The 14,888-nt window shown below is 44.0% G+C and overlaps 1 protein-coding gene across 2 annotated transcripts in view; it reads left to right on the top strand.

Annotated features, from left to right (window-relative positions):
- The window catches only part of AHCYL2 (adenosylhomocysteinase like 2), a 217,954-nt gene that overhangs the window by 138,057 nt on the left and 65,009 nt on the right, over positions 1 to 14,888 (top strand). For both annotated transcript variants that reach the window (XM_077837570.1, XM_077837578.1), the window contains exon 2: positions 9,386 to 9,494. In XM_077837570.1, coding sequence (XP_077693696.1) covers positions 9,386 to 9,494 — 109 coding nt within the window. The remainder of the gene's footprint in view (positions 1 to 9,385; positions 9,495 to 14,888) is intronic.

Below are 14,888 nucleotides of genomic sequence, written 5' to 3'. Positions count from 1 at the left end.
GTTACAAGTTAACTGAAGTAACTTAACCTTCACATTTTACAGCTCATTTTGTGCTAGGCAGCTGTTGTCACTAAGCAAGGAGTGAGTTTGTGTCACAGTGGAGGGAAAAGCATTGTGTCTACCTCAGCAAGCCAGTTCTGTGTGTTTTGGAGGTGTCTCAGCTATTAGCACCAGGCATCCATACGCACATCTCTGATTTCATGCAGGAAAGTGTAACAGGATATAAAGCATCTCTCCTGGTAACCAGGGTATTGTGTGTTGTTGCAGTCATGTGGTTTTCCTTTCATGAAAAATTATGAGATCTTAGTTGGCTGGGGACTTTTCACAAGTCTAATGGTTAAAGCAGAGTTTTCAGAGGGCTAGGAGTCCTGGGTTCAATTCCAGTCTCTGCACATTATGAGCTTTGGCAAGTTGCATACCTGTCTGTACCTCCATTTTTCCATCTGTTAATAGGGTAATACCTTCCTCATGAGAACACTGGGAGCATTAAGTAAAGCACTTTGAGATCCTCTGATAGGAAGTGCTATAAAGGGCAAAGTATTATCATAATTCAGGCTGGTCATAACCACTATAGGTGAGATTGCCAAACAGTTTCCATTTTAATCCTGTTATTTTTACAGCCTTGTAACTTTCTAAACTATTTTTGGATGATAGTTACTTGTTCTCTGCCTTAAGTTTGTCTTCTCGATGGAACTTTTTGGGAAGTTTGAGTAAAATCACTTACCCCAGTTGGGTGTTCTGAGAGGCTGAGAATTTTCCCATTGGAAAGAGACATTCTTATCACCTTGTTTCTCACAGGAATAACAAAATAAAGGCGAGACTGTGAAACATCTAAATTGGTGTGTATCGAGATCTTACTGATCATTACATTCTGATTAGCTGTAGAGTAATTTAGAGCTTGCCCTGTTTTATTTCACAAGTCCATTTGCTGTGAGCAAGGAATTTACAAGCTCCATTAGCAAATCCCCATGAACTTGTAGGCTGCACAAAATCGGTAGCCCCCGTTTCTTTTCCTTTGTTCCTTAAAAGAAACTAGAGATTTTAAGTGAAAAAAGTGAGCATTCCTGCAAGCGCTGTTTCCAAAATCAAGCACTCAAGACATTTCCAAAGTTAGTTCTTCCTGCAGCATTCCCCTCTGTATATTACTTACTGTTTTTTATGGGTATACTATAATAAGTATATTAAGACTTACAATTAACAAAGCAAACAGGAATAGAAAATACTCCATACACACAATGTGGCCATGTTAACATTGTTGGAAGACCAGATTACAACCCCTGTACTTACAGACTCATAGACTTTAAGATCAGAAGGAACCATCATGATCATCTAGTCTGACCTCCTGCACATTGCACTGTTAAAGGCACTTTAATCTTTGTAGCTCAGATGATTCAAAATATGTGTTAACCATGTTCTCAAACTGTGGTACAGCACTGGACTTCAGTGGGACTGAATGTGGTTCTCTACGTTTTAACCTCATCAAAGAACAAGCGTGTTGCAACCTTTTTTCCTGACAAGTTGTTAAGTAGTTTCTTTATAGGTTATATAGTCTGTTAAGCTTTGGCGCCTTAGGCTCTCTTTTCACTGGGGGGAGTGTTTTTTACATTGAAAGAGCTGTTCGAGTTAGTTTTCTTGATGTAAAATCTTAGTGGAGACGAGGCACAGGTAATTTTGACTTCACTCTCTTTAATGACAGGTTTCAGGTCAACCTTATACCCTCCACTTATGGCTTAACTTGAATAGCTACGTCAAGTTAAAAAACTGTCTTCTCTAGGATTTTACAGTAAGATAGTAAAAACACACCTCTGTTGCCATGAAGAACTAGCCTGAGATGCAGCAGTGGTGTTAATCCCAATGTCCTGGCAATTTCCATTTGGAGTAATAGTTCTGCACTTCTCAAATCCTCTGTGCATTTTCAATGGAATGTAATCTATTTCTTCACTTTGTCATAAGCTGTGGGGTGGTGTTGCTTTGTCCTATTAAACAGCTGTAACTTTTCACTCCAGAACTACATTAGTTGACTTTCAGCAATGAATGAAACTGAAGATTATGACACCCAAATTTCATAGTGGTGGAGCATTGTCTAATGCTTAAAGCTAGGATGCTTGGGTTCTATTCCCATCTCTACTGTAGATCATCTTTGTGAGACAGGGAATATTTGTTTCCTCACTTATAAAATGGGGATTCTTTATGTCCTTACCTCCCAGGGATGCTGTGATTCATACTGTTTAAGTGCTTTGAAATCCTCTGATGAAATGTGCTATAGAAGAGCAAATTCCCATTATTGTGAGTCAGTGGAGTGTTTGGTGATAGCACAGGATGTCGGGGGGGGAGGTGGAAAACTCACTGTATTTTGCCACACTTGTTTAGACTTTGCCATTAGTTAATCCAATTATGTACTATGACTCTCCCAGTATAAAATGTTCTGGACAAACACATTGAAGTTCTGTAGTAACCTTGCCTTGAGCACTGTAGCAGATTGCCTTGAGCCCATCCAGAAGGGACAAAATTGTTCTGTGAACAGCTCAGAGTAGCCAGCTGTGGAATGATGATCTGACCCAGTAAGTAAGAAATAAAATTCTGCCTCATTTCAAGTCTTCTGTTACAAATGAGGCAATCCTTGCTTAGCAAATGTGTAACAAAGCTGTGCCCTCTGAGCTACACTAGTATGAGTGCTCTTTGCCAGTGCCTTTTTGTGCCTATCTTGTCCCTTCTTCTCCTTTTCCCCTCTCCTGCATTGGGGGGTATCTGTAATATGGAGAAAGAGGTAGTCCAAAGAGGTAGGTGTTAGTCTTGTCATTCCCGCAAGTGACCCTGTGTTCTGAAAGGGCTTGACTCTTCCAAGGACAGAGAGCTCTGCGCTTGCTGCCATGGGGGGTTGGCATCATTTGAAAAACATTTACCAACCCAACAAATGCCTTCATTGTTTTAGTTGCCCGTGAGTTAATTTTGTTCTAATGAGGCTCTGTTAATGTAATCATCTGACATTGGGAAAGGGAGGTGGGGGAGAACCCAAGTTGAAAAGAGCCTAATTAGCAAGTTAATTATAGCAAGCAAGAAAATGTACTGGTTAGATAAGTAAGCGATTGTTATGCACACACAAGTCAGGCCATGTTAGAAACCGCTGCTAATGGGGGAGAGGTCGGGAAACATTTTGTCACTCAATGTAAAACAAAAAAGGGAAAATGCTGTGACTTGTTTGTGAGATGCTAGCAGAAATGCCTCATTCAGTCTCGGGGTTCTTCCCTGCCAAATGGGCCGTTGGAGGGGGAGCTGGAAACCCAGGCAAGTGTAGCCCTCTCCTTACCTGCCCTCCTCCCTGCACAACAGAATAGAGACTTGAAACCAGAGCAGGCAGGATTTCTGATGCTGGAGGTATAAATGAATGGCCAGCAACTACACTGGACTGGAAGGATTGCAGAAGAGCTGTAGATAATAACGCTATGCCGAACAAGAAGAAGTACCATGTGAATGGCGATTCAGGGATTAAAGCCCAGGTGAGGGCAGCCTTTAGGTACCATACTGTAGACTTTCTAGAACAAAGTACAATTGTTTCTTTCTCCCCAGTCACTTACTTTTGGTATCGACTAAGCCCCTTCACCTGGTGTAAATGAAGCATAATCTCCAGAGAACGCATCTTTGTTTGGCTGTTTCCTCTCAGGAATCGGGGTTTAAGTGTCACAGCTTTTAGTTGAACTGCTGATTTTAGAGACGTTCTGTCGTTTCTCTTCAGATCACGCCTGTGGGAAGGTATAGTGGAAATCTGGAGCTGGGAGGTTGGATGGGGCAAACCAGCATGTGAAAACCAGAACTTCTGATGGCCATACTTGCTATTGAGCTTTGTAAATCTGTGCAGAGCTGGTCTTAAATTGGAGCTCCTGGGCAACTTCCCCGGGAAGAGGGGAGCTGTATCTCACTTCTTTAAAAAGAAGTGAGCATGCACCTGCATTTAGAAATCAGTAACCCTTGTGGCTCTGGCATGAATTCCAGCCTGAATCATTTCATCCTGCCAAAGATCTATATGGCTGTTAGAAGCAGTGTATATATAGCCACAGATGGTTGAAGCAGGTCAGTCTCCTAAATCCAAGTGTTTGTCGTTTTTAAGGGTCTTAGAATTTATCACCTGAAAACTAACTCTCATGGGAAATTGATTGTTACCTTCAGAGGGACTTTTGTTTCTTGGTCTAAACAGGTTCTACATGTAATCAGTATCCTTGCTTTTGTTGGTGTCAAGTAGCAAGGGAGAGTCTTGATTACAGGTTATGGTGGTAGCTTGTCTCGGGTGCAGCAGGAAAACAGCTCTTTTTGGGGTAGCTTAACCTTGTGGAGGACTTAGCCTTGTGGAGGACGGGTGTGAATTAATAGAATTTTAAATGAGAATTTTGGTCTGACAATAAATGAAGTTTAAAGATCTCAATTCTTACATTTCTAGGTAGGGCATATTTCTGTTGCAGAGATTCCAATTCTGAACTGCAGTCCTGATCTAGAAATTGTACCATTATAAAAAAATTTTACATATACACACACCCACACACAGTATGATGGTGTATGTATGTGTGTATCACCATCATACTGTGTGTATACATATACATAAGAAATATGTATATAATGTACAACCAGACTGAGCTGGTTATAGTAATTGTCCTATAGAAACCAAATTCCAGTTATTGACCTACACAGGACTGTGAATGAGAGTGGAAGGATATAGTTTCATCAGAGGGACTTAGTGAAATATTATGCTAGTTAAAAACACGACTGGGAAGGCATATCATTGCTATATATAGTGCTGCTGTTGGTTTGGTATGTAAGTGCCGTGTCTTGGGGTTCAGTGCCCTGTTTTAATTACTCACTCTTGGCTTGAGTTGGCATTCCTGTGGTTAGAGCTGAGATGTGGTAGTAACATGACCTGGGTTCTAGTTCTGCGTAACTTGGTCACTGGTTTACTCTGTGAACTTGGGCAAGTCACATTCCTGTGTTACTTTGGAAAAAAGTTATTTGAAATCTCTATACATGCTATATAAATGCTAAATATTATTGCACTTTTTACAGCATTTGCATTGAAAATCCCTTAACAGATGATGCAGGGGAATATTAACAGAATGTTGCTTTTTTTTCTGAATTCTGCAAGAAGAGTTATTCATCCTTGTTAGCCTTCCAGCATATCTAACTTTTCCTAGAGCATCATTTTATGCCAATAATCTGGTGGGGTAAAGCTCTTCTACTAATTGAGGGATCTGTTTAAATGAAAAGAGCATTCTTGTAGAAAAACAGCATTCTTAGAAAAGGGCATGTGTATACCATTGTGCGTAGAATCCGTTTCACAAGGAGTAGAGCTGTTTGAAGGCTGGATGTGCAACTCCTGATTCTCACCTTAATTTGAGTGACCACTTGCCTTTTTCTGTTTGTTGTCTGGTGTTCAGTAACATTTTATTGTTGATTGAGTATTCTAGGCAATACCAGCTTTAGGATTATCAGAGGAAAACCCTGGGTTGCTGTTGCAAACCTTCTTGCAATCCTTTCTTCCATAGCCATGATTGCAGCATACTAATTTTATTAGCCCAATGACCTTGCCAAAGTTCCAAAACAGTTCTCTGAATTCCTGCCGGAGACTTGAGGTATCACCGAATCAGCTCCAATAATCCCTACCTGCTTACCAGGCTTCATGTCATGGCCATGTTCTGGATGACATGGTCTAGACTGACCTAGTCAATATCCCTATTAAATTGGACAGAGTCACTTTTAGTGATGTAGTGCTGCTTCCCTGCACTTGCTAGTGCAAGGAGTGAGACATCAGGACTGTAAATTTAGCATTCCCTTGTGGCAATGTAGAACATTGCTGCTTAAGCTACTGTGCTTGAATTTGAGCTGCTCCCAGAAAGGAATCAAGTTCCAGGCAGGTAGGAGAAATCTCTAAACAGAACCAACTACTTAAAATATCCTAAGAGGTTAATAATCACAATTAATGGTTTGACAGTGTTCTGAAGGTGTAAATACTTAACACTTATTGAGCCAGATCCTCTATTGGAGCAGATTGATTCCAGTGAAGTCAATGGAGCTTTGCCAATTTACACCAGCAAAGAATCTGGCCCATTGTTCTTAATTATCAAGTGAAGAGTTATTACCAGTTTCACTGGGAGAGTTCTAACACATTAGCACACACGCACAAAAGACTTTGGATCAATGCTTAAAATTAGCTAGCATAAAAATTCAGACATTGGAAGTGAATTTATCTGTGACTAATAGACGTGTGCGCTGAAATGTTTGCTGAATTGCAGCATAGTAATAGTGGTTAGAGCAGGGAAGGACTGAAAGTAGACTGCCTACCGTCTATCCTTGATGCTGCCACTGGCTTGCTGTGTAACCTTGCACGAGTCAGATAAATTCATATCTTTAGTTTCTCCGTTTGTTAAAACATGAGTCCCTACCTCAGATGTTAGCTCAGTGCTTGCAGTGCCTTGTGATCTTTGGGTGAAAGGTTGCTAGAGAAGTGTAGTTAGGAATATGAGAAGTTCAAATTACTTCTGTGTTTTTCTTAATGAACTGAACTTCTATTTAATAAAGAATCTTTTGTTGAAAGTTATAAGATATGCCTTTATAGGGACTTGAAGGGTCTGGGGATAGGCAGCGGGCAACGGAGCTTTCACTGGTAGCTCGCCAGTAAAAAAAAATCTGGTCCTGTTTGGTAGCTATTACTATCCAACATCTGTGTGGAATGGGGTTTCAGTCAGTCCCTATTAGGCAAATGGCCACATCACAAAGCCACCTTATATTTGGCCCTCTTACTGTCCATTTCAGCAGAGATCAAGGGTGGAATAAGACATGGGACAGGGTGGAATAAAAACTCCCCATCGCCCACCCCTCCAGTGTTCCTCGGGAGGTAACATCCATGAAAGGGTTGAAGCACATTGACAGAGGATGACAATGAGCCTCTTCTGTAAGTAAGGGTGCTAAGTGTGTCTTTACTCTACACGGTGTCTATATAAAACGGGCACCACCTTCGCAGCTCTGTCTGCTACACGCTTTCAGAACAGATCTGCTGACTTTATGAACTAAAAATAAGTTTTGATTTCTGTTAGCCTGGCAGAGTCAAGACAACTCTAGGAGAATGAACTGGAGACTAAGCTTTTCTGTGCAGTGTAGTAGAATTATTTTCCATCTTCAGTCAGTTTTATGCAAACCCATTGAAGTTAATAGGGTTGCCAAGGTGTTGTCAAGAGCCTATCTTGGCCTGTAGGATTTTGATTATTGATGGTGATGCCTGATATGGAAAGAACTCAGCTTGATTCTCAGATCCCAGACTGAGTCTGCAGGTTGGGAGTTACTGCCCCCTTCCCATCATTTTATTAGTTAACTGAGCACATCTAATCATTGGGAGAGGGTAAATACAGAGCCCTGCCGTGATGTATTTATACTACATTCATTACTAGAGCACTGGGCAACAAAATGGCAAATGAAATTTAATGTTGATAAATGCAAAGTAATGCACATTGGAAAACACAATCCTAATTATACATATACAATGATGGAGTCTAAATTAGCTGTTACCGCTCAAGAAAGAGATCTTGGAGTCCTTGTGTATAGTTCTCTGAGATCATCCACTCAATGTGCAGCGGCAGTCAAAAAGGTGAACAGAATGTTGGGAATCATCAAGAAAGGGATAGATTATAAGACAGAAAATATCATATTGCCTCTATATAAATCCATGGTACACCCACACTTTGAATACTGTATGCAGATGTGGTCTCCCCTTCTCAAAAAAGATATATTGAAATTGGAAAAGGTTTGGAAAAGGGCAACAAAAATGATTAGGGATATAGAACAGCTTCCATATGAGGAGAGAGTAATAAGACTGGGACTTTTCAGCTTGGAAAAGAGGCGACTAAGGGGGGATATGATAGAGGTCCATAAAATCATGAGTGGTATAGAGAAAGTAAATAAGGAAGTGTTATTTACTCCTCAAAATACAAGAACAAGGGGCCACCAAATGAAATTAGTAGGTAGCAGGTTTAAAACAAACACAAGAAAGTATTTTTTCACACAACGCACTGTCAACCTCTGGGACTCCTTGCCAGAGGGTGTTGTGAAGGCCAATACTATAACAGGTTTCAAAAGGGAGCTAGATAGATTCATGGAAGATAGGTCCACCAGTGGCTATTAGCCACGATGGGCAGGAATGGTGTCCCTAGCCCCTGTTTGCCAGAAGCTTGGATTGGGTGACAGGGCATGGATCACTTGGTGATAACCTGTCTGTTCATTCCCTTTGGGGCACCTGCCATTGGCCACTGTCAGAGGACAGGATACTGGGCTTGATGGACCTTTGGTCTGGCCCAGTATCGCCGTTCTTATTGTTTGTAGGAGTGTTAGCATCAGTCTCCTGGCCAAATTCCAATTTGGATAATTACAGTTTGCCAAAGTAAATTTCCTATGGCATTTTCAGCTGCAAGTGGTGTCCTTCACTTTTTGACCTGTTACATAGAGTTTCCTGTACACTGTTAAACAGCTGTCATGTTCTACCCTAGAGAAGATGAAGTGATCTCAACTTTATTGTAAAAAGAAAAGGAGTACTTGTGGCACCTTAGAGACTAACAAATTTATTTGAGCATAAGCTCACTTCATCGGATGCTGTAGCTCACGAAAGCTTATGCTCAAATAAATTTGTTAGTCTCTAAGTTGCCACAAGTCCTCCTTTTCTTTTTGCGAATACAGACTAACACGGCTGCTACTCTGAAACCAACTTTATTGTGTGATCCAGCTATTACTTTGTCCTCCTTTTTGACTTTGTAGCAACCACATTTATACAGATATGCCAACTTTCCAGGCAGTCAAAACGCTGGGTGTTTCTCCAGGCATCACCCCCAGAATTATGATAGCCACATCCTCTATGGCAAATCTTAAGTAGTCCAGTGTATGATGTATTGCTATGAGGGTTGCTTAGTTCTACCTTTGGACTTTTGCACAGCAGGTATCTAGCATCTCATGCTCTCCATATTTCTTGTCAGGTCTGCTGTTGATAAAATAACCTTCACTTCAGTTCTACAGATTTCTGAGGGCCCCCTTTATGATTAATAATCTGCACTGTTTTCAGTTTTAGAAAAAGCACTTTAGTTACTGGAACAGAAATGTCTTTATTCTTCTAACTAGTGCGCCTGTTGGTAAAAGTGATTGAAACGTGAGTTTGAAGTGTTTGTGGAGGACAAATATACCATGTGTGCTAAGATAGGCCCAAATTAACACCCCCAATTATATAATAGAAACTGCTACTCAGTCTCCACTGAAATAATGCAAGTAGCCCCTCTCCGGTGTAGTCTTTGAGGCTGTTAGGCAACTACTCTGTCAGGCAGTGGATTTTTTTATACCACATGTAACTGGAGTTCTTTCTTAACAGATCCAGTTTGCTGACCAAAAGCAAGAATTTAACAAGCGCCCAACGAAAATCGGTCGCCGTTCTCTGTCCCGTTCCATCTCTCAATCATCTACAGATAGCTACAGCTCAGGTAGGTACCGCTGCTGGCTCCCTTCTGTCCGTGTGTCTTTTTAAGCTGCAAGTGCTCTTTTGTCCATTTGTCTGCCAGCCTCATAGTTTTTCCTTCATACCTCAATGACAGGGAAGGGCAAACTTTTTGGGCCGAGGGCCACATTGGGGTTGTGAAACTGTATGGAGGGCTAGGTAGGGGAGGCTGTGCCTCCCCAAACAGCCTGGCCCGCGCCCCCATCCGCCCTCAGAACCCCCAACCCATCCAACCCCCCCCTGCTCCTTGTCCCCTGATCGCCCCCTCTTGGGACCCCCCACCCCTAACCACCCCCCCCCCCCAGTATTCCACCCCCCATCCAACCCCCCATCCCCTGACTGCCCTGACACCTGTCCAACCCCCTGCCCCCTGACAGGCCCCTGTCCAACCCCCCCGCCCCCACGCCTATCCAACCCCCCCGTTCCCCAGCCCCTGACCGGGCCCTAACCTCCCCCACATCCAACCGCCCCCTATCCCCTGACCTCTACCCCCCTCCCCCGCCACCCACTTACCATGCTGCTCAGAGCAGCAGGAGCGCAGCCCCGCCCCCCAGCTGGAGCCAGCCCCGCCGCCGCACTGCCGAGCAGGAGCGGCTGGCCAGAGTGCTGGCAGCATGGCTGGGGGAGAGGGCACAGAAGTGGAGGGGCTGGGGGCTAGCCTCCCCGTCCAGGAGCTCAAGGGTCAGGCAGGACAGTCCCGTGGGCCATAGTTTGCCCACCTCTGCTCTATGAGGTTTAGGAAAGGGGATGAAGAGAGAATGTGTTGCTGTTTTCCTCTTTCCATATACAATTGGCACTTGGATGCTATACTAAACAGGTTTCTTACACAGAGTCTGGCTTAAAACTCAGATTTAGGCTTCCCTGACTCTCTAACCCCACTGCTCCCTCTCAAATCCCTCATGTGTCTTTCCAGCTCCTCCTCCTTCCCTCCAAGGCTCTGTGCAACTTCACACCCAGCTTACAACTGTGCTTGTATTTCATCGTGTTCCTCCACATTAGCTGTCCTAATTGTTCTTCGAGTATGTGTCAGCATGGATCCCACTATAGTCGCTCGTGTGCAACATCAGTCTTCTGAACACAAGAACTAAGGGTCACCCAATGAAATTAATAGGGAGCAGGTTTAAAACAAACAAAAGGAAGTACTTCACACAATGCACAGTCAACCTGTGGAACTCCTTGCCAAGGGATGTTGTGAAGGCCAAGACTATAACAGGGTTCAAAAAAGAACTAGATAAGTTCCTGAAGGATAGGTCCATCAATGGCTATTAGCGAGGATGGGTAAAAATGGTGTCCCTAGCCTCTTTTTCCCAGAAGCTGGGAATGGGTGATGGACTGGATCACTTGATAATTACCTGGTTTGTTCATTCTCTCTGAAGCACCTGGCATTGGTCAGTGTCAGAAGACAGGATACTGGGCTAGATGGACCTTTGGTCTGACCCAGTAGGGCCTTTCTTACATTTTTATGTATGTTCTTATGTTATGAACAGCAGCATCCATTGGAACTGCACGTACTTCCATATGAAGGCATAAAGGGTGGAGTGGCTCAGTTCCTTCTGTCCGTGGCTGTGAGATGGAACCTGGTCTGTCTCCAGTGTACTAATCTATAACTCCAGCTAAGCCTCTCAGAATTATTGAAAATAAATAAATAAATCAGACCTCTTCTGCTTCCTTTGAAGAACCGCTGTGAATGAACTCAGCCCATTTGGAGTGATTTTTGATGGCGAGAGTCTCCTGTTCTGGATGCCTTAACATGACAGACTCTAAACCTGTGGGCTTCAAGGCCCACCCTTCCTGTAGCCGGCTACTTCCATTAAGATACGCACAGTGGATGCCTCTTCTGTTTGTGAGAGAGTCATATACCTGGTAGGTGACAGATGTGCTGCTCGTTCTCTTCCAAGCTGTGCAAGCCGTGGGACGCACAACAGAAGCGTTATTTGTTGGAACAAACTATGAAGATCTTTTTGGACCTAGAGGAGACAGATACCAGAGCCCACCAGGTAACGAACCGACCACCTTCCTTGAGTGCCCTGTCTAGCAGATACACAATGCCTAAAGCCAGCTTAGAGAAGACAGCACTGAGAAAAGACTCTAAGCCAACGTCTCCAGAATCAAAGTGCAGCACCAAGAGAGGCTTCCCTGAACACAAGGACAGAGACTCCAGATGGAGCTCAGTGTCTTCTCACAAGGAAAGTCCACATAAGACTTTGGAGGAAAACCACTGAGCCCCACACAGCATTGAGAGGTAGTGATGAGGGACCACCTACCGCTGAAGCACAGAGGAAAAGTTCACTGGCATCAGTGACACAACCTTCAGCATTTATGCCTTTAACAGACTCACTCAGGATGCTCAGTATTCCCCTGGAAGAACTTAGAACTGAGATACTTGAAGCAGTATTGAAGCAGATCCTGGTACTGAGAGTGTCGTTTTCCTCAGTGCTGCCACTAGAGGAGATCTGTTCCTCTTCTCTGCTTGTTCTCACCTCCTTTGAGCAGAGAATCCTCTCTCCAGAGTTCCCTGGGTAACACAATAGAAAGACCTTGGTAGCTCTGGCTCTCCCTGCAGAACTCAGCAACCGTCACATCAGGAATGTCGCTGGACTGGCCAATATCAGATAAGCCTGCCATAACTCTATGGCATGATGCTGTGGCTCTGTTGAGCTTGGTGGGATCTGCCTTCGTAAGCTTCTAGGAGCCAATCTCATCTCATTCTGGGAAGAGAGAGAGTGACCATGCTCCCTAAAGGCACTGTTGGCCAGACCATCAACACTGGGTCTTGGGAAAAAGCAATAACAATGTTCTACCTCACCACCTAAGAACCTTTCATCTTCGTCACCCAATGCAGCAGTGTCATCAGTGCTGTTGTCAGTGCTGTGTGACTTCAAATAATTTCAAGAACTACTTATGACAATCGCAGAGATGCTAGAAATAGAGACATCTGTCATACAAGAAAAATCTCCTAAAATTTTCAACATACTGACATCTTTGGGCCTGCGGGGATTTCTCACCCAATGAAGGACTGCTTGATCCCAGTAAAGTCTTGTGGCAAATGCCTGCCATGATACCTACCACTCACCCAAGAAGGATAGCAAAGCATTACCAAGCCCCTCAGAAGGGTTTGAGTACTTCTACATCCATCCCAAAACAGGCTCTGTGGTCGTCTCACCTGTGCATGAGCAGTCCAAGTCCAATAAAAGCACCCCAAAGGACAAAGGCCTAAAGAAGCTTGATCAGTTTTGGAGGAAATTCTACTCCTCTGCCTTCCTCCCACTATGGGTGGCAAGCTCAGGCCTTTCTGGTCAAATATAACATTTTGACCTAGTACAGGGTGACACCTTTTCAGTCCCATCTGAGAATAGGGAAGAGCTCAAATAAATAGTTAGAAGGTCCATTAGTGGCCAAGGCAGCCCTACACTTGGCAATAGACTCTTCAGACACTACTGTCAGATCTAGGGTCATGGCAATGACAATGCACAGAGCATCATGGCTTCAGGCATTGGGCATGCCCAGGGAAGTGCAGGCCTTAATCAAAGAACTGCCCTCTGAAGTCATGGAACTAATCAACAAGTGGACAGGCAAAGCTCTGCACTTCTTAATGGACTCTAAGGCCATTTTGTGCTCCCTGGGGATCTGCACCCCAGCCCTGTACCACAAACCATAACATCATCAACCCCAGCCTAGCCAGAGGAACAGATTTTATCACACCAAGCAGCCTCACTATCATGCTAGGCAGAACCCAAATGAGACAGGCGTCACCAGCTTTCCTCATTGGTGACACACCCATTCCCAGAGTGCATCAGCAAATTTGTTGAGATTGTCAGGGGCTGCAACAGAGCCAGTCCTAAGAGCATGACTAGGGCCCAACCCAAATTCACGGCCACGAAAAACGTGTCACAGACCATGAAATCTGGTCTTTTGTATGCTTTTACCCTATACTATACAGATTTCGTGGCAGGAGACCAGCGTTTCTCAAAGTGGGGGTCCTGACCCAAAAGGGAGCTGCGGGGGAGGGAGGCCGCAAGATTATTTTAGGGGGGTCACGGTATTGCCACTTTTACTTCTGCACTGCCTTCAGAGCTGGGCAGCCAGAGAGCGGCAGCTATTGGCCAGGTGTCCAGCTCTTAAAGCAGCACCCTGCCAGCAGCAGTGCAGAAGTAAGTGTGGTAATGTGGCTCTGCCTTCAGAGCTGGGCTTCTGGCCAGCAGCCACCGCTCTCCAGCTGCCCAACTCTGAAGGCACAGCCGCTGCCAGAGCAGCACAGAAGTAAGGGTAGCAGTACCGCAACCCCCCTTATAATAACCTTGCAACCACCACACAACTCCTTTTTGGGTCAGGATCCCTACAATTACAACACTGTGAAATTTCAGATTTAAATAGCTGAAATCATGAAATTCATGATTTTTAAAATCCTATGACTATGAAATTGACCAAAATGGACCATGAATTTGGTAGGGCCCTAAGCATGACCGTCGGAAGTCACCTCGCCCTTTCCACTGGGTGTGGTCTGCCATAAGCAAACATGCAGTAACCAATCAGAAATGATTGCCATAGAATTCTATCATAGAACCAATATTTCACTAATGAGGGATTCCCACAATAGATCTATTCATTACAGAAGACATGAACTTCTGACCGAACTTCTGCTCCAGAGAGAGCTTCTTACTAGACACCTTCCTGCTATAGTGGTCTCAAGGCCTCCTCTATGCCTTTCCACCAATTCCCTGATACCCAGGATAATATCCAAAATCAGACTGGACAAGACCACCCTGATAGCTCTCTACTGGCCAAGGCAAATTTGACTGTTAGACCTATTGCAAATGTCCAGTCAGCCTCCTATCCATCTCCCAGTCCACCCAAACATGAAATCTCAGAATCATGGTCAGCTGTTGCACCCAGAGCTGTAGTTGTGGCACCTGACTTCTTGGATGTTGGCAGGTTGAGCGTTACTGATAGGGACTGTTCTTGACAGGTTCAAGAAATTCTCATACATAGCATTAAGCCCTGTACTAGAATGATCTCCTCCAAATGAAAAAGGCTTTTCCTTGGGCAACCCAAAACAATCTGGACCCAGGAGAGGTCCTGATACCAAGGATCCTGAAATACATGCTGCACTTAAAACAAGCTGGACTAACATTTAGTTCTCTCAAAGTCCACCTTGCAGTAATATCAGCTGCAGTGGTATTAAAATTCCTCAGGGGCCTCCTGTTTACTTATTCACATGTTAGAGGCCCAGTTCCTGCATGGGATCTCACCACTGGCCTCTTGAAATTTATGGAGCCTCTTTTTCAAGCTCCTGTTGGATTGCTCAATGCACCACCTTACTCTTAAGACAGTTTTTTCTGGTTGCTGTCACCTCAGCCAGGAAGGTCAGCCAGTCTAAGCC

This window comes from Eretmochelys imbricata, chromosome 1 (genome assembly GCF_965152235.1).
Source record: "Eretmochelys imbricata isolate rEreImb1 chromosome 1, rEreImb1.hap1, whole genome shotgun sequence".
NCBI classification, from domain to species: Eukaryota; Metazoa; Chordata; order Testudines; family Cheloniidae; genus Eretmochelys; species Eretmochelys imbricata.
Note: the sequence above shows the minus strand (reverse complement) of the source record. Positions and strands in the feature narration are given on the sequence as shown.